Source organism: Oryctolagus cuniculus, chromosome 12, assembly GCF_964237555.1.
Source record: "Oryctolagus cuniculus chromosome 12, mOryCun1.1, whole genome shotgun sequence".
In the NCBI taxonomy this organism is placed as follows: domain Eukaryota; kingdom Metazoa; phylum Chordata; class Mammalia; order Lagomorpha; family Leporidae; genus Oryctolagus; species Oryctolagus cuniculus.
In genome coordinates, this window is record NC_091443.1 from 89,843,710 (window position 1) to 89,866,221 (window position 22,512).

The 22,512-nt window shown below is 56.7% G+C and overlaps 1 protein-coding gene across 3 annotated transcripts in view; it reads left to right on the plus strand.

Moving 5' to 3' along the window:
* The first annotated feature begins 15,674 nt into the window (after positions 1-15,674).
* The window catches only part of SMAD3 (SMAD family member 3), a 113,755-nt gene continuing 106,917 nt past the window's right edge, over positions 15,675-22,512 (plus strand). The window contains exon 1 of one of the 3 annotated variants that reach the window (XM_051821816.2): positions 15,675-16,436. In XM_051821816.2, coding sequence (XP_051677776.1) covers positions 16,231-16,436 — 206 coding nt within the window. In that variant the 5' untranslated portion in view covers positions 15,675-16,230. Of the gene's footprint in view, positions 16,437-16,807; positions 16,891-16,950; positions 17,356-22,512 lie in introns of those variants that run through there. The other 2 variants (XM_070054404.1, XM_070054402.1) reach the window with 2 other exon arrangements.

A 22,512-nucleotide genomic window follows, 5' to 3' on the forward strand; every position in this document is an offset into this window, starting at 1 on the left:
CAGCTTTACCTGCTATGCCACTGCGCCAGCCCCCAACATTTTATTTTGCTTTGACAATAAGAGTCTGAGTGAAAGCATCATTCCCAGTTCATGATGGGTTAGGAAAGAAGTGGAGGTGAGTGGTTGGCCCTGCGGCCCCGGCTGTATGCTTGGAGCTCCCTGCAGCTTTGCGGGGCTCACAGCCTCTGTTCCCCCGACCCAGGCTCTTGACGTCCGTGTCCTCAGCTCTCCAGCCCAATAAACACAGGCGCATGGGTGGGTGGAGGGATAACTCTGGTCCCAGTACCTCCGTACACTTTGCGCCGCGCTGACCACAGTCTCAGGTGTCTTTCCGCACATCATCCGCCAAGTGACAGCCTGGACGGCCATGCACGGGGCGGAGCGCTGTCCCACCCACGGAAGGGAACACTGAGGCGCAGGGAGGTGACGAGGCCCAAGGCCTGTGGCCGGATCGTCCCTGCCTGTGCCAATTCCGCCGGTGGATCGGGCCGGAGGACGCTGCTCGTCCAGACGGCCGTTAATCGTTTGCTGTGTGTTGTTCTCTGTGGCTTACACAGTGCCGCCCGTTGCGTCATCTCTCTTAGTCTCCACACCCCTATGGTGGCTGGGTAGTAAGATTATGAAGCCCCCAACCCAGACTTTTTCAGAGCCCAGAGGGCTGATGTGTCTCAACCGAGGTCACAGGACTCCGGAGTGACAGGGCTGCTCCCGGCACCCAGCCCCAGTATCCTGTCCCCCCATCCTCTGCTGCACACTTCACTGTCCCCGCCTTGGGACCAGAGGTGTCGGGGCTCGGGGGCTGGAGGCAGGGGGCCTTCCCAGCAGCCCTCCCGGTCCATCTCCTGCAGCCTGAAGCCTGGGCCCCCTGGGCAGGCCCGGGAAGCAGCCTTGCCTCTGAGTGCAGAGTGGCCTCTCCCATGAGGCCTGGGGTTGTTTTCCTTATCTAAATAAACTCTGCCCAAACATGGCCGCATTACTCATGTGTCAGTTATTTGCAACAGCATAGCCCAGAGATGGGGAAATCGGTTCACCCTGGAACCGTGGCTCAACCTGGTGAAAATGGAGGGGGAAATGGGGCGGAATCCCCGGGCCAGCACCAGCCCAAGCCTGCTTTCCTTGGCACTCCGTACCTTGTCTCCAGCCTGGGGAAGACTTCTGTCCTTCGGTCATACCTGGGCCCTTCAGGATGGTCCCGGAAAAGTGAAGTGAAAAGATAACTTTATTTTGCTGCAAAAGACTTTGAAATATTTTCATAATTTGCATTTTCTTCTGAACTTTTTTAAAAGAAATTTATTTATTTATCTGAAAGAAATTACAGAGAGAGAGAGAGATCTTCCATCCACTGGTTCACTTCCCAAATGGCTGCAATGGCCAGGGCTGGGCCAGGCCGAAGCCAGTAGCCAGAAGCCTCTCCTGGATTTCCCACATGGGTGCAGGGTCCCAAGCATTAGCAGGGAGCAGGATGGGAGTGGAGCAGCCAGGATTTGAACCAGCGCCCAGATGGGATCCTGGTGCTACAGGTGGAGGCTCAACCATGGTACAGGCCCCTGCGAACTTTGTGAAGTGCCCTCATACACTCTATGGGTCCCGCTGGAAAAGGCAGGAGCCACCTGTGCCTGGGTGGAGGGAGGGAGCCCCACTGGACAGAGACCGCCCCCTCCTTGCCTCGCCCCACACCGGTCCCCTCTCCCCTCGGAGAAAGCCAAGGCCTTGCCATGGAACAGCGAGCTCTGTTTTATCCACCAGCCTTTAGGCGAAGCACGTGGGAAGCCATTCCTGGCTCCTCTTCTCACCTTCAACTTCCAAAGCCCTGGGCCAGGACAAGGGTCTGAGGAGCTGCGACGGAAATGAGGCTAAGGCTGACTCAGCTCTGCCTGCCATCTGTGCAGGAGGCCATCGGCGAGCCGTGGGGGGGGTGGGAGTGGGGGGGAGGTGGTGCCAGAGCAGGTGTTCCCGGTGGCTCACTATTGAGCAACCTCCTGAAGACAGGAATGTCTCCGACATGTAGTGCTCGCGGCCTGATGCTCGGACAAGTCCTGTGACGTTTTGCGGTACCCAGTGCAAGTCCGCTATATGGAAAGTGGGTTTGTGTCAGCCAAAGGCTCTCCAGCCTCTGACCTCCGCGGGTTTCCAGGCAGAGCTGCAGAAGGAACCTTAGCCCCCGGACTCCAACGTCAGCAGATTCAGACTCCAAACAATTGTTTCTAGGACGCCCTGGGTGGGGTGGGCGTTGGTCCCAGGAACGTGGGCCCTTCTGTAGTGCCAGGCTGTGTGGTCACAGGGACTCCTTGCTCCTCCGCACCTGCTTCAGACCGGGCACTCAAGACTGGAGAGGCTGTGGCTGCTGTGCCGCGCGGCTCTGGTCCTGGAGACCCAGTGGGATCCAGCTCTGTTCTCCCCCAGGCACAGCCACGAGGACCGGGCTGGGCTAAGACCCCCAGATGCGGGGAGATCGGGCCTCCCTCCAATGACATGTGCAAAGGGCAGCTGCCCTACCCCTGAACGAGTGCCACCCACCCACGTGCACTGCACCCAAACTTGAGTTCCTGCCAGAGACTCCGACTGCAACTTCCTGGCTGAACGCAGAGAAGCTGAACTTTTCCCCTTGGGCTGGGAGGGGGCAGGCAGGGAGGGGCTTTGCCATCGGCCCCCAGGTCTGTTTGCTCCGCCTCGTGGGTCACCCTGTCTGCTGTGGGGGCCTTGCGCGAGGCAAGGGTGTGTGTGTGTCTCAACCACGCTTTCTAAAGTGAACGAGGTGTGCCCATTGGTCATAAGAGGCCCGGGTCCCAGCTGCGCTGGTTCCGGGTGTGGACAGAGAGTCCGAATGAGAGCGAGAGTGTGGGCCCCGCAAGCTTCCCCGGGGTCCAGATGGAAGGAGTGTGTTGCCCCTCCCCTAGCACTCCTGTGCGCTTAGAATTTTCACGTGGGGCCCGGCCCCGCCCCCTGGTGCTGAGTGAGGTTCCCTTTGTGGATGAGGTTCCCACTGTAAGGTCAGCTCCTAAACTTGAACCCAACGGCTGGAAGGCTGGGCCCGGGGACCCACAGCCTCACAGAAGATGCAGTTCTGCCGAGGGACCGTGGGACTGCCTGACACAGGGCCAGAGAAGGAGGACGCATTCCTACCTAAAGCTGGCTTAGTTCTGCTTTAGGAAATACCAGCAGCAAAACTTCACTGAGAGAGTGCATAGCACACCACAAAACCACAGAGACTGGGGTTAGAGTTAGGGGGACTGTGGGAGTGTGTGTACTTTGGGCATTAAGTCAAGGCAGGACGGCTATGAAACTCTGATTTCCATGCTGGCTGTGAGCTCGACTCTGCCTGCCTGAACTTTAAGAACGGGGCAGTGTTCCCTTGCTAGTGGGTGCTGGGGAGCTTCCAAAAGTGTGTGGGATATGCCGGTGCCGTGGCTCACTAGGCTAATCCTCCACCTTGCGGCGCCGGCACACCAGGTTCTAGTCCAGGGTGGGGTGCCGGATTCTGTCCCGGTTGCCCCTCTTCCAGTACAGCTCTCTGCTGTGGCCAGGGAGTGCAGTGGAGAATGGCCCAAGTGCTTGGGCCCTGCACCCCATGGGAGACCAGGAGAAGTACCTGGCTCCTGCCATCGGATCAGCGCGGTGCGCCAGCTGCAGCGTGCCGGCCGCGGCGGCCATTGGAGGGTGAACCAACGGCAAAGGAAGACCTTTCTCTCTGTCTCTCTCTCTCACTGTCCACTCTGCCTGTCGGGAAAAAAAAAGTGTGTGGGAGAATTCAATTAAAAGATGAATGTGCTTTTGGTACAAAACTTTTTGAAATCCCTGAGAGCATTTTGCTCGTACACATTTTCCGTGAGTGTTTTGAAGACCCCTTGTATGCATAGATTTCAAATTTCTTGCACCAAAAATAAACTTACCTTTAAAATTTTTTTTTGTTTATTTTCATCTTATGTGAATGGCAGAGAAACAAGGAGACAGAGAGAGGAAAAAGAGAGAGAAAGAGAAGAGAGAGAGAGAGAGATTCTTCCACCTGCTGAGTCACTCCCCCAAATAGCTGCAACAGCCAGGACCGTGTCGCACTGAAGCCAGGTACCAAACACCTAGATCTCCACCCACCTCCTCTCCGGGTCTGTATCACCATGAAGCTCAAATCACAGTCAGAGCGGGAACTCAGATCCAGGCTCTGACAGGGGATGCAGGTGGTGTTGGTATCATGGGCCAAATGCTTGCTCTTAACCTGTGTTTCCTGAGAACTTTTTGATGTACCCTCCTACCTACACTCAGCTTCCACCTGCTCATTTCAATATTAACTGAGAGACTGCATCGTGGCAGGTGCTGTCCGGAACACCTGGCGGCGACATGGCCACTCAACAGGTAGATGAGCCCTGCTCTGTCTGCCTGAGTCCGGGGCAGATAACTAATGCTTCCTCGCCCCTGAGTTAAACCGCGAGCTTAGTCAAGGGCAGGAGGCTCTGCTCCTGCGGCATTTCTTCTACCACGCACCCCAGGTGTGTATAACCACAATGGATGCCCAGCGGTGGGTCCAACGTGTGTCCCGATGCCTTGGTAGGCACTGGACTGCCTCTTTTTCCAGCACCTGCTCCTGAGCCTGCCAGGAGGCGTTGGCTGCATCCACCCTCAGAGTTTAGCTGCTGGTTAAAGCCCACAAGGACTCAAGGTGTTCCTCCCCCACAGTCATTTGTGTCTGGTTAGGGGGTTCCCAAACACCAGAGGACTGTGTCTCTAATAATGGAATTAGAAAGTCAGAACTAGGCCGGCGCCGCGGCTCACTAGGCTAATCCTCCGCCTGCGGCACTGGCACCCCGGGTTCTAGTCCCTGTCAGGGCGCCGGATTCTGTCCCGGTTGCCCCTCTTCCAGGCCAGCTCTCTGCTGTGACCCGGGAGTGCCGTGGAGGATGGCCCAGGTGCTTGGGTCCCTGCACCCACATGGGAGACCAGGAGAAGCACCTGGCTCCTGGCTTCGGATCAGCGCGATGTGCCGGCAGCAGCACACCGGCTGCGGCGGCCATTGGAGGGTGAACCAACGGCAAAAGGAAGACCTTTCTCTCTGTCTCTCTCTCACTGTCCACTCAAAAAAAATTTTTTTTTAAAAAAGTCAGAACTAGAAACTTCTAGAAGGCTGAGTTTTTGGCCACAAGACGGACTGCTCCAAGGCAATTTTAAAAAGCAGTTCGAGGCAGGGAAGGACTCAGGAACTCAGGAATTGATTAGCAATGTCTGCCGTGGCTCATGCAAAGGAGGGTGCCTGAGTCATATGTTTAGAATACCCAAGGCCAACCCAACCCCTTGATGGCACAGGAAGCAGATGGGAGTGTTGACATTGTTGGGAGCGGGTCATTGACATGAGCAGGCCCTGCAGACCCCGCCTGGCGCTCCGCTGGATTCCTTTTCCTGCCTCTGGCCAGGCTCTCAGCACTTGGGCCTCTCTGCAGGCTGAGCACTTCTTGCCAGACAGAGAGCTGTGGGTCCCCCTGCGCCATGTCGCCGTGTTTCTTTTGGTCCCTGCCGCTTCCTGGTTATCTGCAGGTAGTCTGAGTCAGTTAATTAAAGAAATAAATGTAGAGGAGTGCTGTGGGTACGACTGGGGTAGAGGTCTAGGCAGGTGGGGTGGGGCTCCGTCCCACCCTGGGGGTTTCAAGAAGAAAAGGCTGCATGAAGGCAGTGGTCTCAGAGGAGGAGGTGGTGGTGGTGGTGGTGGTGGTGTTGCAGAGGCGCGAGGCGGGGGTGAAATTTGCACAGGGGCCGGGAGGAGGGACTTGAGCAGGGGCACCGTGTTGTGAAAGAACCAGGAACATTTGCAGATTGCCTGGAGAGAAGATGTGCCATGAACCTGCAGAGAGGTGAGGCCAGGGAGAGCCCAGGTCCCATCACCCAGGGCCTTCTCTTGCATGGGGACCAGGGTCAGCTGGGGCAGCTGCCAGTGCGTGTGGCTGTGGAACACTTGGGATGTGGCCAGTCCAAGCTGGGACATAAGTGTAAAACACACAGCTCAAGAAATCACATCAGAGATAATTCCTAGAGCAATCGCTTGTTGAATCGACAGTGTGTACTAGGGATGTTGAGTTAAATAGCATGCATTATTAAAATGACATCACCTGTTTCTTTTATTCACGTGGCCCTCAAAAAATTAAAATTGCATCTGTCACTCTCATTATATTCCCATTGGGCAGCACTGCTGTAGACAATGGCAAATCACCGAGAACAATGTTTTCAAGAGCCAGAGAGATGCAAATGAGACTTGGGCTTTAGAAACTCCCTCTGACAGCAAGGAGAGAATGGAGACAATTAGGAAATTATGTTAATAATTGGTGGTGAGCAGGGATGGGGCCTGAATTAAGACGGAGGCTGGGTGCCGGGGAGGTAAGGTTAGGCGGGGTCTGGGAAGTGCTGGGCTGGGGTGGTGGGAAGGAGGGGTCCCCAGGTTGCCAGCTGGGGCGACTGTAGATGGTGGTGGAGTCCCTGGAGGGTGGATACTGGAATGTCTGAGAGGCCAGTGGGATGAAGGAGATGGGAGGGTTTGGGCAGGACACTCAGATTTGGGTCGGGTGGATAAGAGCACCCAAGCCAAGGAGGTCAGAGAAGAGAGGCAAGTTTTGGATGCTGGGAGGACGGGCAGAGTCTGAAAACACACTTCCTGATCTCTCCTGCCAAGGCCACGCCCCCTCAGTCCTCACCATCTGGCAGGCCACTCTGCCCTGTGCCCCGATGTCTATCAATCAACAGAGACTTTTCCATCTACTGGGTTCAGAGCACAACTAATCCATCATGGCGCCCACTGGCAGGGCCACCGACAACCGAGTGAGACACAGAGAGAGGGATGTATGCCAGCTGCAGTCTCCCTTCAGGACGCTGGTCGAGCAAGAGCAAGGCTTTTCCACAGCCATTTGGTAATGACCTCAAAAGCTGCAGTTCTCTTGCTAGGGACAAATCCCAGGCAAATAATCAGGATGCCCATGACGTCTATGCGCAAAAATGGCTACAGCACCACTCTGTACGACACCAAAGGAAATTGGAAGCAATCTAAGTGCCTGGTCCCAGGAAGCTGGGTTAGGACATTCTGGTACTAGCCGCCATCCTGTTGCAGTGGGTGAAGCCGGTGTCCTGTATGAGCACCAGTTCAAGTCCTGGCTGTTCCACTTCCTATCCGGCTCCCTGCTAATGCACTTGGGGAAGCAGTGGAGGACGACCCAAGTGCTTGGGCCCTGCACCCACGTGGGAGACCCTGATGGTGTTCCTGATTCCTGGCTTTGGCCTGGCCCAGCCACCTGGGGAGAGAACTAGCAGATGGAAGATCTCTCTCTCTCTCTCTCTCTCTCTCTCCTTCCTCTCCCTCTCTCTGTAACACTGCCTTTCAAATACATATTTTTTTTATAAAAAAGAAATTCTGTTAGCTCCATGTGACAAAATGCTCTACAGTCATTCAAAAGAATGCAGCAGATGCGTATTTAATGCCCCAGAAAGAAGCTCACAGTGCGTCACTGAAAAAGCAGGTGGCTGCAGTGTGATGGCTCCAGTGCATGGCCGTCACTGTCTTCGCGACAAACAAGAACAAGAACCTCCCAACAGACCCCCTGAGCCATCAGCGTGGGCCCTCACGGGCGTCACCACAGCAGGCCTGTGTCCTCCCTTGGAAAGGGATTGGTAATAACAGGGGCCACTGGCACAGGGCCTCGTGCTCCTGAGATCTCAATACATGCTAGCCTTTATTATTATGTAAAAAAAAAAAAAAAAAAAAAAAAACACACAAAAAACCACTTGTTGAAATACAGTTCACATAGCACACAATTCACCCATTTAAAACTGCGTAACTCATGGGGCCAGTGCTGTGGCATAGTAGGTTAAGCCGCTGCCTCCGGGGCCGGCATCCCATATGGGTGCTGGTTCGAGTCCCAGCTGCTCCACTTCTGATCCAGCTCTCTGCTATGGCCTGGGAAAGCAGTGGAAGATGGCCCAAGTCCTTGGGTCCCTGCACCTGCGTGGGAGACCCAGAAGAAGCTCCTGGCTTCGGATCGGTGCAGCTCTGGCTGTTGAGGTCATCTGAGGAGTGAACCAGCGGATGGAAGACTTTCTCTCTCTCTGCCTCTGTAACTCTGCCTTTCAAATAAATAAATACATATTTAAATAAATAAAAATGCACGATTCAATTGTGTTCAGTGTGTTCCCAGAGTGGCACAGCCAGGTATAGAACATGTTCACCACCACGTAGAGATACTCACACCCCTTAGATGTCCATTCCCATCCCCTCCTCTCCCAGCCTTTGGCAATCACCAATCTACTTTCTGTCTCTGGGATCAGCCTTCTCTGACATCTGTAGAGTGGGACCCTACTGCACATGGCCTTTTGTGACTGTTTCTTGATGTAGCACAATGTTTTCTCTTTCTTATAAGATTTAGTTCTTTATTTGAAAGGCAGAATGACAGGAAGAGAGGGCGAGCAAGGGAAAGATCTTCCATCGGTTGGTTCACTCCCCCAATGGCTATGGTGGCCAGGACTGGTCCAGGCTGAGGCCAAAGAGCCCAGAACTCCACCCTAGGTCTCCCATATGGGTGGCAGGGACCCAATTATTGGGCCACCATCTGCTGCTTTCCCAGGTGCATCCGCCGGGTGGTGGATTGGGAGCCGAGCAGCCGGGACTCACTGGCAGAGGATGTGGGATGCTGATTTGCAAGTGGCAGCTTGACTGCCTGTGCCACCACAGTGGCTCCAGCACATGTTTCCAGGGTCGCTGTAGCATGTATCACATTTCGTGTCATTTCCACTGTAGACAGCCTTCCCTGTGGATGCCATCGTTAAATGAAAAGGATCTCCCGATAGTGAAAACATTGAACTTTTTTTTTTTTTTTGACAGGCACAGTGGACAGTGAGAGAGAGAGAGACAAAGAGAAAGGTCTCCCTTTTTGCCGTTGGTTCACCCTCCAATGGCCGCCGCGGCCGGCATGCTACTGCTGGCGCACCGCGCCAACCCGAAGCCAGGAGCCAGGTGCTTCTCCTGGTCTCCCATACGGGTGCAGGACCCAAGCACTTGGGCCATCCTCCACTGCACTCCCGGGCCACAGCAGAGAGCTGGCCTGGAAGAGAGGCAACCGGGACAGAATCCGGCGCCCCGATCGGGACTAGAACCCGGTGTGCCGGCGCTGCTAGGTGGAGGATTAGCCTGTTGAGCCACAGCGCCGGCCAAAACATTGAACTTTTAAGACAACAGCCCTGAAACATAATTGACTTTGAGCTGGTGCCCCTCCTTTTGGTTAGGTTGATTGGCTTGGGGGAGGGACAGCTTTCCCTCCTTCCCCTAACCTCTACATCAGCCCCAGGAAGCCTAGCTCAAGAACAGGGAGTTCTGTGGCTGCACGTAAGGTGCACAGGACTCCAGATGTGCGTGTTAGGCTGAGGTCGGGGTCCACTCTTTCCCCTTACACCTGGTGTCCAGCTTCACAGAAGCACTGGCAGGACCCCTGTGGGGCCAGAGCGGCTGGCACCTGTTCAGACTGCAAATCACCAGTGTCCCCTTGTCTGACCGTTTCCAGAACCCACAGGCCCCACACCGGAGAGACCGATGCTTTCACTCCTTACTTGTCTGCCGTGTCTCTTTAAAATGTACTTTTAAAAAGATTGAGTTATAACTCCTACATAGACTATTCTGTTCTTTTTTTAAGAATTAACTTCTTTTTTTTAAAAAAAAAGATTTATTTATTTGAAAGTCAGAGTTACAAATAGAGAGAAGGAGGCAGAGAGAGAGAGAGAGAGAGAGAGAGAGAGAGAGAGAAAGGTCTTCCATCTGCTGGTTCACTCCCCAAATGGCCGCAACAGCTGGAGCTGGGCTGATCTGAAGCCAGGAGTTTCTTCTGGGTCTCCCTCATGGGTGCAGGGCCCTAAGCACTTGGGCTGTCTTCTACTGCTTTCCCAGGCCATAGCAGGGAGCTGGATTGGAAGTGGAGTAGCTGGGCCTCGAACCAGCACCCATATGGGACGCTGGTGCTGCAGACAGTGGCTTTGCCTGCTATTCCATGGCGCTGGCCCTTAAAATTAACTTCTGCAAAAACTGTGATCCTCTGGGGCTGGCTGGCGTATCAGGTAAAGCCACCACCTGCAGTGCCCACATCCCATATAGGCAACTGGTTCGAGTCCCGTCTGCTCCACTTTCTGATCCAGCTCTCTGCTAAGGCCTGGGAAAGCAGTAGAAGATAGCCCAAGTGCTTAGGCCCCTGCACCCATGTAGGAGACCCTGAAGAAGCTCCTGGCTTCGGATCAGTGCAGCTCCGGCCATTGCAGCCAACTGGGGAGTGAACAAGCACATGGAGACCATACGGGATGCTGGCACTGCAAGGCAGTGGCTTTACCCAGTATGTCACAGAGCCGGCCCCACTGTTTGTCTTTTTGAACTTGCTTCTTTCCCATGGATAAGGCCCTCAAGGTCCATGGGCGCCCTGGTATGTTTCAGAACTTCCTCCTTTTGAAGGCTGAATAATACTCCATTGTGTGTGTAAACCACACAATGTGGTTCACATCGGGGACACAAGCTGCAACCCCATTTTGGCTGTCGTGAATAAGGCTGCTGAGTGTGGGTCCCACTTTCACATACCCAGGAGTGGAACTGTTGGCCTCATGGTAAGTCTTTGCTTTATGAGCAATCACCATACCTTTTTCCACCTCGGCTGCACCATTTGCCATTCTGATCAGCAATGTGCAAAGGTACCCATTTCTTTTTTTAAAAAATTGTTTTTTGAGAGGCAGAGTGATAGAGAGAGAGGGCGAGATCTTCCACCTGCTGGTGCACTCCCTATATGGCCGCAATGGCCAGGTCATAGCCAGGAGTCAGGAACTCCATCCAGGTCTCCCACGTGGGTGGCAGCAGCCCTGGATACTTGAGCCATCCTCCACCGCCTTCCCAGGCACATTAGTAGTGAGTTGGGTCAGAAGTAGAGTCATCGGCACTCTAATATGGGATGCTGGCATTGTAAGTGGTGGCTTAGTCCATGGTACCACCACGCCAGCTCCATGTGCAAGGTGCCAATTCCTTCCCATCCTCTCCAACCCTTGTTATTTTCTGGTTCTGTCTTTTTTTTTAAAAAATAATAGTCATCCTAATGGGTGTGAAGTGGTTCAATCCCTATCTTCTAGTGTGTGGGACCTCTTTCAAAATGCACACAGCTGTTTCATGTATATGCAATCTTTAAATGTTAATATTATGCTATTCATTTTGTTCTGTGGCTTATTAGTTTCCCTTGGGGCTGCTTTTAACGTTCATCCATTTGCTTTGTGTACACAGAACTCATTGGTTCTTCTTCTTCTTTTTTTTTTTTAAGGATTTTTATTATTTACTAGAGAGGCAGAGTTACAGAGAGAAAGAGAGGTAGAGCCACAGAGAAGTCTTCCGTCTACTTTTTCACTCCCCAGATGGCTACAGCGGCTGGAGCTGGGCCATCCCAAAGCCAGGAGTCAGGAGCTTCTTCCAGGCCTCCCATGAGGCTACAGGGATCTAAATACCTGAGCTATCTTCCACTGCTTTCCCAGGCCATCCGCAGGGAGCTGGATTGGAAGTGGAGCAGCTGGGACTCGAACCGGTGCCCTTATAGGATGTTAGCACCGTAGGCAGATGCTTAACCCACTAAGCCACAGCACGAGCCCCTGGAACGCATCGTCTTCCATAGTGAGCATCAGCCACACCCGGTATATGGGGAGATCACTAGATGCTTGTGTCAAGCTCTCTGTGTGGGTTTTTGATTTGATACCATACAGCAGTCCTAAGCAGTAGGTGTCTTATGTGACCCATTCTGCGGATGAGGAAACTGACAGGCAAAGAATTAAAGAGACAGGCTCAAAGGCACACCACTGGCGGGGGCGGGGCTGGGTGTCCCCCAGGTCCGTGTGGTGCCACAGGAAGGCCCCCTGTGCAAGGTGCTTCATGGAGTTAACCTGGGGGGCTGCCTGCAAACATTCTCCCTCTTGGGGGCGCTCTGAGGAAGGCTCTGGTCCCCACCTAGCTCCTTGTACCTGCAGGGTGCAGGCCACCGGCAGCACCAGCCAGCACTTTCTGCGGATGGCGAAGACAGACCGTCTCAGGGCTCTTTCTAGAAACTCCCTGCAAAGAAGAAGAATCCGAAGGGAAGGCAAGGGTTGTTCAGCCTTCCACCCAGGAGCCACTCCAAAGTACAGGAAAAGCCTCTGTCCATCTGTGGAGGAGGCTCCTCCTTGAGAGGGAGCAGAGCCCCGCCCCCGTGCCATCTCTTCTGAACTTTGCACTCACCGTGGTGTGGAACTGCCCAGGGGCGGTTTCCCTTCCAAGGACAACCTTGGTACATGCAGGCCAGGGTGGGGCCCGGACCAGGCCCTACAGAGCAGGAGCCAGAGCCATCTGGGGCTGCCACCCACATGTACCACCCAAAGTCAACAGCACAGGAGGGCTAGGGTCCTTGCATTACGGCCCCTCCTTGGGACTGGCTGACACTGGGCCTATTCCCTCGGCGCTTCTTAGGCAGAAACTGAGGCCAGAGGACTAGCCCTGAACCGGCCCTTGTTGGACCCACACCTGCGTCTGGCGCCGTTTTACTACCCGGATGCTGGAACAGGAAGGAAGTGCGGGAAAGCAGGCTTCAGTCCGGCTAAGTATCCGGCTGCTTCCTTACTTCTCCTCGGGAAATTGAGAGGGCCAATTTTTAGAAAATGATTTACTTGTTTATTTGAAAGGGAGAGAGGGGGAGACACAGAGAGAGGTCTTGCATCCACTGGTTCCCTCCCCACACGGCTGCAACAGCCAGGGGTGGGCCAGGCCGAAGCCAGGAGCTTCTTCTGAGCCTCCTCTGGGTGGTACTTGGGCCACCTTTTGCTGCTTTCCCAGGTGAATTAATAGGGAGTTGAATCGAAAGTGGAGTAGCCGGGTCTCGAACGGTTTCCCATATGGGATGCTGGTGTCGCAGGCTGCAGCTTAACCCACTACGCCACAGTGCTGGCCCCACCTCCACTGTATTTAATCCTCAAATCTCTCTTTGGCTACCACCTCCATGGTCCACACTGCCTCCTTCCCCGGACAGTGCTCTCTGTGCAGAACGAGGGGCTGGCACCAGAGAGAATAATTACAATGCCTGTCTGAGATGCCCAGGTTGCACAGCACGAACCATACGCAGAGGGAATGCACGGGGACGCTCATCGAGGTGCTGGGAAAGAGCCAGGATTCCAAGCCAGGGCGGTCACCGATGTGGCCTGAGCTCTCACTTCACCTGGCTGCCTCTCAACAGCTGGACATGCTGGGTGAGAAAGGAGCCCTCCCCTGGCAGGTGCTGCCTGCAAGGCCTACCCTCCACTGCCTACTCCTGGGTGCTCCTCCATGCAGAGAGTTCCTTAAGGGTAGGGACCTTCACTTTTCATCTTTGAGTTCTCAGAACCAGGTAGGAGGGCTGCATGGTGGAGGCGCTCCACAGACGTGTGTGTCCAAGCTGAACTGAGTGCCCACAAAGCCACCACTGTGCATAGCATCAACAGTGGCCCTCTGGGGCCTGGTCCCACTCCTTGGTAGCCTGTGGGGAGCAACTCAGACTAGACTAAGTTACTGGAATTAAGACTTATTCTATGCATCTGCTCTCCCACAATATGGCGCTGAGAAGGGAGTAACAAATTCTACGCAGCTGCCTCTCGCCAACTTGAGTGATGACCTGCAGGAGCTGATCCTGCTCCTGATGGGAGGAGAGCAGCGTACTCGGCGTGTGGGTAGCAGAGTTGGGATTGGCGGAAGAGGACTATAAAGGAGGAGAGAGACAACATGCACCAGGAACACCTAAGAGGAACACCTGTGCAGCCCCCGAGAGAGAGCCGGCCGGTGGTGTGCCGCTCCCCTGGGGAAGTGGGGAATGTGGCAGGGGGAACCGCCCTTCCACGGAGGTGGAAGGGTCGGTAGCCAACCCGGGAAGAACCAGCAGCAACCCTGGGGAGGGCCGAGCAGACAAAAGAACAGCGCAGGGTTTAGTGTCGGTCCTCCACGAAGAGGGGGAGCGACAGTAGCCCTTGGCAGTTCGCAGGGATTTTCACAAGAGAGTCCCAGGAACATGCTGGGAGGCTGAGAAGGATGCTCCCTCTAGTCCCTGGTCACCGGGAAACAAACATTTCATGCAGCACCACAATTTTGCTTTTGCAAAGAGTTCTACGGATGATGTCATCTTTGCCTTCCACAGTGCCATAAGGGAGCTGGCTGGGTGCAGCGGCAAGATGGCAGACGGAGGCCCGGCCAAGCACTGGCCTCAAATCCTAGCTCTACCACTTGGGACAGTGCTTCAATCCCGGTGCGCTGCAGGTGCCTCCCCTGGGAGCGGGGTAGGAGGGGCACACGGACATCTCCCCTAGGGGCCGCCGGGAGGGGCTCATCAGGGGCAACGGGGCTACCTGGGAGGAAGCAGGCAATGCCCACATGTCCACTGCCACCCATCTTTGTCCCTGCTGCTGAGAGCTGGTGGGGACAGGACAGCAGCATGGGCTAAGAGCCAGCCACCAACAGAGGCTTGTAAGCCCAGGCTGGCGTTGGGTTCAGGGATTCTCCTTCCAGGTTTTAGCAGGGAGGGAGCTATAGCAGGAGAGGAGGGCGAGGAGCACCTGGCTGTGCGGAGGCTACGGGGCGGGCTAGGCCAGGGCCCCTGCAGCTTCTGGGCTGACTTTGTGGATTCGGCCACACCTCACAGGGCTTTGTAACTTCCCACCACTTGAGGGTTTGCAGATAACTTCTTTCTCACCACTGGGGGTTTCCTGCTGTTAAAAACAAACAAAGGCCTTACCCACCAGGGTGGCCTCACAGGGGAGGCCCCTGCAAAGGCAGGCGCTGGGGTAACTCCAGACAGCCCCGAGGAAGGGCTCCTGGATTCTGCGGGTGGGGAGGAAAGCTAGGAGCCCGCCCCCTCCCCCGGTGTGTGTGTGTGTGGGGGGGCGCTGAGTGCCTCAGCTCCCGGAGAACTCAGCACTTTAGTGCGGGGGTTTCAGATTTCGGATCTAGCTGTCTCTGAGTGTGCAACACCCGGTAATGTGACTTTCACCCAGAGACACATTCTAACGCGCCCCCGTTCATTCCTTCACGAACTCAACAGATGTCTTTTGAGGCCCTTTTGCTGCCAAGTACTTGGTTCACAAGGCTCAAGGGAACCCCCCCCCTCAGCTATTGTGCGCGCTGTCACCCGAGTCCTCGCAAACGCCATTTCCCAGGGCCCAGTGTCCCCTCTCTCAGCTCCCGCTCCGCAGTCTCGGTGTGACCTCACAAGCCCCTGGGTCGCGGGCGCCTGCCAAGACCCCTGCCCAGGATCGGCACACACGAGACTAAGTGCGCGCCCCGACCCCCTCGGCCTCGAGTCGGAGTCCGCTCAAGGTCCGACGGCGCCTCCTCGCCCCCGTCCTGCCCGCGACTCCAACCGAGCTCGGGCCCCCGCCTGGGGCCCCTCCGCCCGCCCGTTTCCCGGGACTTCCTCCCCCGCGCACGCTCGGCTGCGGGCCGCGGCCGCGCGGGGTACGGCGCGCTCCAGCCGGGCCCGTCGCCGCCCCCGGTCGCCCACGTGGGCGCGCTCGGCGCGGGGCGGGGGAAGGCCGGGCGGCCTCGGCGGAGCAGGGGCGGGCAGGGCGCCCGGGGGAGGAGGCGGGGAGCCCGGGCGGCGAGGGGGCGGTGACAGCGCTAGGCCGGGAGGCTGCACGCGGATTTGCATGAAACATAGACTGGGAGCGGGCGGGAGCGGGAGCGCCGCGCACGCCCCGGGCCGGCCCCGCGAGCGAACGAGCGCGCCGGGAGGAGGAGGAGGAGGGAAGCGGGGAGGCGAGGCCGCAGAGGCGGAGGGATCTGCGCATCAAAGCGAGCGAGGCGAGCAAAGTTTGGCTGGGGGCTGGACTTTCCTTCCCGGAGGCGGCACCCAAACAGCTACCCCGTGCGGAAACCCAAACTTTGTGCTGCCACTCCGAGCCTCGCGGCCGCTGCCTCCGCCCCACGCTCGGGGCCTTCCCGACCCAGCGCCGCCGCCCGCCCGCCCGCTCGCCCGCCGGCCGCCCTTCTCCGCCCCGTGGGAGCCGTTCGCTCGCGCGCAGGGCCGCGCGCCGAGCCCCGCAGGCTGCAGCGCCGCGGCCCGGCCCTGCGCACGGGGCAAGTTCGCCCGGAGTTGAGGCGAAGTTTGGGGCGGCCGCGGCCGGCCCGAGCCGAGCTCCCTTCTTGCGCCCCCGGCGCCCCGCCGCGCCCAGCCCCGCCGGGGGCGCCCCCTCGCCGCCCGCGCGCCCTCCCCAGCCATGTCGTCCATCCTGCCCTTCACCCCGCCGATCGTGAAGCGCCTGCTGGGCTGGAAGAAGGGCGAGCAGAACGGGCAGGAGGAGAAGTGGTGTGAGAAGGCGGTCAAGAGCCTGGTTAAGAAGCTCAAGAAGACGGGGCAGCTGGACGAGCTGGAGAAGGCCATCACCACGCAGAACGTCAACACCAAGTGCATCACCATCCCCAGGTGGGGGCCCGGGGTTGCGCCGGCCCAGCCCCCTTGGCGCGGCGCGGGTGGAGAGCCGGGACCCGCGGGCGTGCGCGGGGCAGCGGGAGCCTGGCCGGGGGGTGGGGGAGGGAGACCCCAAACAAAACCTCCTTCTGGGAGCGCGAGGCTTCCACGCGGCACTCTGGCTTCCAGACCGCACCTTCGCTTTCCACCTCCGGGATGGGGGTGCGGCGGGTTTGGGGCGGGGGCGGGCGCTGGTGGTGGTGGTGGTGTTGCTGGGATCGGCCGCCCCCAGCCCGGGGAGCTACCGAGTCCAAGTTGAGGCCCGCTTTGTTCGGCTCCGCGGGCGGGAGCCCCTCCCCCGCCGCCGCCGCCTCCCGCCCCCGCGGCCCGCGCTCGCGGAGGTGTAGCTGCCATTCTCCGCGGCGGCCGGGTCCCCTCGCGTCTTTCCGCCTCTGCAGGAATGCAGTCGGTACAGCTGGGGCGGTGGGTGCGGAGCCCTAGCCGCGTGATGGACAGATGCCTTCTTCGCTCTTTCTTTGCCTTTGGGATTAGCATTTGTATCGAGTATTTTTAGACTGGGTTGTGCCAGCCTCCCGCCCCGCTGTGCGCGCACGCCCTGGAGTTGCTGCGCAGGGCTCTGACTTCTTCGAAACGGGAGGTGCGAGTGGCAAGGCCACGGGGTCTTCTCCGTGAGCCCGCCGCCCTGCCCGCACCTTTGCCCTCCATTGTGGTCTGAGACGCTGCAGATCGGTGCAGAACGGAGAGGGGGGCTGGAGCCGCGCAGACACAGCCGCCCCGGAGTGGGCCTCGCGTCCGCCTTCGCATTCCTGTGGAGCCCTCACTCTCAAAGCGCTTTGCCATCTGTCGGGACCGCCTTTATCCTTGCCCGGCGCGAGCCGAGGCTGGCGGGCGCTCACAGATGGCTGATGGAAGGGTCAGTGACTTCTGACACCCCGGGGCCTTCCAGCGCTCAGCCGCGCCTGCTTGGAGATCGGGGTGGGAAGATGGGGGGGGGGGGGGAGGGCTTGGCCCTGCGTCTCTGCTTCTCAGCCCTATTTGGAGTCCGGTTCTGACCCAAGTGGGGCGGGCGCGGGTGGTGGGGACGCCGCAGCCTGGGGGGTCCCGGGCTGCAGAGGAATGAGGAATGGCCCCGCAGGGACTGTCAGCCTCGCTTCTGGGCACGGGTGGACTCCTCTGTCCTTGGCCACCTGCTTGGGGCAGCTGTGCAAGGGCTGCCAGCTGTGTGAGGCAGGCACAAAGCAACATCTGTCCGCAGGAACGCAGGGCAGGCCTCCCCTGCAAATAAATGCTGGGCATGGTGGCAGGGCTGACTTAAGAAGTAGTGAGTTGTGCTTTTTTTTTTTCTTTCCCCTAAAATGGGTGGATCCAGTCAAGAGAGGCGGTGTGCTTTGTGGGGAAGGCACTGTGGGCCGGGGGTCGGGAGCCAGAGTGGACTTCAGAGGAGGTGGTGTAATGGGATGGGCAGAGAAACTTGGGTTTTGGGCCCGCCTCTGGTTTTTAATTCTTTTTTATCCCTTTGGTGGGGGCCCCACCGGTAGAATGGGGGTCTTGGGGGGGTGCTTCTCTCCTGCTCCATGTTTGCCTGGGTGGGTGGAGGACACACAGGCTTAATTTATTCGTGGAAATGGGCAGTGGGGTGGGGGTGGGATGGGTTATAAAACAGGCAGCTGTGCAAAGTGTTCTACAGTTTACAAAGCACTTTCACGTGGTTTTACGAGGTCCTCGAAGAAAGAGACCCATGCCTGGAAAACAGATAAGGCAGCCGGGCTGGAGATGATCTCATTTTCCAAGCGGAGAACACTGGAGCAGGGAGGTGGGCAGGCTTGATCCAGGGGCTGCGCCTTCTGCCGCCCTGTGCTGCTGAGCACTTGGAAGGCTGAGGCTCGCTCGGCCCAAGGCTCGGCCCAAGGCTGGAGCTGTGTCAGCTGGGGTGGGCGGTGGGAGGTTGGCTTCCACCTGTAGGCCTTGTTTGCCTGTCTCTTGGTAGGAGTTTGCTTTGCGCGGGGCAGGACAAGGGCCTGCCTTTAAGAGTCCTGGGATCTTGTTGGCCGCCTTAGCCAGGTCTGGCTCGCTGGCCCCCCTGGTTAGCTCCTGAGTGTCTCCTGCCTGCCTGGAGAAGACCGAAGGCTGACGCGGTTTATTTTGCATCTTTGCCCAGTTGCTCGGGGAGATCCAGACAAAATGGATTCCCATCCCTGGACGTGGTGCCCACGCCTCCAGGTCACCTTGCCTCTCTTGGCAACAGCAGCTGCTGTTTTGGTCCTGGGCGGAAAGCTAAAGGCCACGTCCGGGGAGGCCCTCTCGCGCGTGAGAGCCGGGTGTCTGCTAAGCCCTGCGGAGCTTGTCACAGTGCCTGTGGTCTCTGCACCAGTCACTCAGGACTGGGGCTTTGGGAAGGAGACAAAGGAACGGGTTGAACTTAGTTATTCCTGCTGTGCTGGGGGGCGGGGCCCCGGGGTGCCTGGACACACTGGAGTCTGCAGTTTAAGGAGCACCCCCGTCTGAGGGGATCATGCCGGGCGTGTCTTGGCTGATCCGTAACTGGGGGCAGCCCTGGCAGCATTTGGCAATTACAGCTGCGTGCGAGAGACGTGCAGGCTGGGTGCTTGTTCCTCCGTGGGGCCAGCTCCCACCTGTTTCGGTGATCAGGCGAGCCGGAGTGAGATGGGCTTAGCGATACCCAGGATGTAGAAGCGGAAGCAGCAAACGCTGAACTCCAGTACATCCAGGAAGGGGCTGTCAGGATGCTCGGAGGTCCGGCAGGGTGGGCGGGGCTGAGGCCGCTCACTGCACCCCACTCCGCACCTGGTGCCTTCCTCTCCTTTTGTAGCGTGGAGTGCAAGCATTGCCACGGAGAGAGAGGAGCAAGGAGCCAAGCACACTCAGCGCTGCCTTTTCTGATGGACTGGGACGTCTGTGCTGGCCCTGCTGGGATCTGTGCCGTGGCCCGTTTTAGGGGAGCTGGGCCAGGCTGAGGGCTTTGCTTGTTTGGAAGGGAATTTGGGCTTTCTTGTGTCGCAGCACCAAGTTCCAGGGAAGGGGGAGAAAGGAACCGGCACTGGGTCTGACACACAGCCCCTCTTCCCTCGCTGTGCACCTGACCTCTGGGAAAAGCTGCCTCCTCCTCTCTCCCTGGACTTTGTCCACCTTGCAGAAAGGAGAAAGGTCCTCATCTTCAACGCTCCTTTCTCGGGCCCTGGGCACGACACAGTTACAAGCCCCAGGAGCGTCCCTTCTCCTGTCCTTCTGTCTTCGCTTCTCTTGTCCCCTACTGCAGTTGCTGCTGCTTGGACCATCTTTCTGGGGGTGGCCTTTGCAAGCAAGTCCCCTCCTGCCTGCTGGGCTGGGGGCTGGGGGGCTCCATTCTCCTCTTGATCTGTTAGCCTTTATGACAGGAGCGTGTGTTACACAGGGCTTGGGAAGAAGAGGGCTCCGGGGCCGGTGCTGTGGCGTAGCGAGTAAAGCTGTTGCCTGCAGTGCCAGCTTCCCATATGGGCGCTGGTTCAAGTCCAGGCTGCTCCACTTCTGATCCAGCTCTCTGCTATGGCCTGGGAAAGCAGCAGAAGATGGCCCAAGTTCTTGGGCCCCTACACCACATGGGAGACCTGGAAGAAGCTCCTGGCTCCTGGTTTCGGATCAGCCCAATTCTGGCCATTTTGGTCATTTTGGGGGGTGAGCCAGTGGATGGAAGACCTTTCTGTCTCTCCCTCTCTCTCTATGTAGCTCTGCCTCTCAAATAAATACATTTCTACAAAAATCCTTAAAAAAAAAAAAAAAAAAAGAAGGCCCTGCATGACAGGGGGTTGCTGATGAGGGAGGGGCTGACACAGAGCTGTGGCAGAACCCGGGAGTGGGTTGACATGTCCTTGACCTTGGGAAGCAGGGAGCTTGCAGCTGGCATCCAGGTGAACACTGGGGCCCGTGCGTGTTGCTTCTGGGTGCCGGTCTGATTGGCTGCAGGGTTGGATTTTGTTGATTCAATGATGTTTACTGGGCTCCTCCCAAGTCAGTGCAGGCGGGGGTGGGGGTGGGGGGGGTTGGGGGTGGGGTGGGAATGAGGAGCTCAACAGGGGAAGGTCCCTGTGTGTGCAGAGGCGCTGCTCCAGTTAGGGACGCATGAGCGGGACGTTACGGGGGGCCTGGGACGTTCCTGGGAAAGCCGGGTTCCGGGGGCCGGCGTGGCCGTGCAGCGGGTTAAGCCACTGCTGTGACACCTGCACCCCATGTTGGAACGATGGTGTGAGTCCCAGCGGCTCCACTTCCTCTCCAGCTTCCTACGAAGGCACCTGGGAAATCAGTGGGTGACTGCCTAAGTGGTTGGGCCTCTGCTATCCATGTGAGAGGCCCAAGATGGAATTCCGGGCTCCTCCTGGCTGTGACCTGGCCCAGCTTTGGCCGATGTAGCCATTGGTAGCGGTTGGAAGAGCTCTCTCTCCCTGTCTCTGTCACTTTGCCTTTCAACTAAATTAAAAAAAATCTTTAAAAAAGAAAATGCACATTCTGGAAAAAAAAATCAGAATGTTTTACACCAAAAACCTTTTAATTCTGTTTTCTGAGAACTAATACCCTCTTATTTGAGTTTTTAACTACTGTTTCTTCCTTATACCCAGCCAATCAGAAGAAATAAGAGGTCTAATATAAAGTGATTTTTGGGGGGCAGGGAGGGAGGACTGTGATATCTTTTAAATATTGTAGAATTTTGTTTTCACCGTGTTAGGAAATAAAATAATGACAGTTGCCTCTGTCTGCGCCATCCAGTCGCTGTTGAGTTCCTTAGTGGTGACCGTGACCCAGGCCGGGCGGCTGTGCTCAGAGTGGGTGACAGACCTGCCCAGGGACACACAGCATGGTGCGTAGCAGGGGACGCACACTCTGCCCGTCAGTACAGGGGCAGTCGCTGTGGGAAGAGGCGGACAGGGGAGATGAGTCGGTGTGTGGCAGATAACCAAGAAGGGAACAGGAGTTGGGATCCCAAGGAGGTTTCTGGAATGCATCGTGATGATGGGGACTTTTCGGCCTGCTCTGTGCTTAGCCAAGTGCCCTGTATGTTACCTGTAACTCTCACCTGGGTGCCGTAGTTGACTCCGCTGGGAAGCATTTTCTCTTTGAAGTTAAAAGTAGTTTAGTACCACAAACCTGAAATTCAGGTTCCCCGTGGAAACAGGAAGTTTAGCTCTCTTAGCCTGGGCTGTGACAGGCGGGGTGGTGAACAAGTGGGCGACCTGTGGATGCTTGGGGTTGCTTAGAATTTCAGAGTTTCAGTAGGAACCTTGCCTTTTCTTGCTTCAGTTAGCGCTTGCTAAAAATAAATCTTTCTAAGCCTGAGTTTCTGAATGGACGTAAGAGCTCCTAGTATTTTAAAAGTCTTTGCAAGGAGAGAAAGTTTTCAACAGGAATTTCAGTAACAGAAAGACAAGCCAGTGAATAGAACAGTCATTTTGTTCTGATGAGAAATGTAAAAAGTTGATGAAATCTAGATAATTCAGTTCAAGCTTATCCCATCAGGAATCCAATTAAAATAAACGTTTTAAAAATAAATATTGGTTTACCAATGCAAACTTGTGATGGCTGCATTATTATAATGGAAATAACATTAACACGATTTAATGGACTGAGCGACCGTTAATTTTCACTCGTTAATTTATTAGGAGATTTTAATGCTGTTTGATGCTCAATACAGCCATTCTTCTGCGTGTGCTCCTTTGTGAAACAAACAGAACCGAGCTCGGCTCACTTTACTAGGAAACTGGACTTTGTTCCCATGACCTTGGCCTTCTGCCGTCTTCACGCATGGCGCCCCCCCCCCCCCCCCCGCCTTGTCTCCTGTGAGCCCAGCTGAGTTCTCTGTGCAGTGGGAAAACCGCTTTTTCAACCCGCCAGGCCCAGGAGGAGCCCTGGTACCTTGTCTCCGCGTCTCCCCGGTTGTGTTGACCCAGACAAAGCAAAACCGAAAGGCTGCCCCCTCTCCTCCATTCCTGAAATCCGCAGTGGAGAGGCCTCCAGAAGCTGCTGTTGAAGGCAGCCTGCCGGCGTGCGGGGGCCCGGGACGGCTGCCAGCCTTTTGTAGATA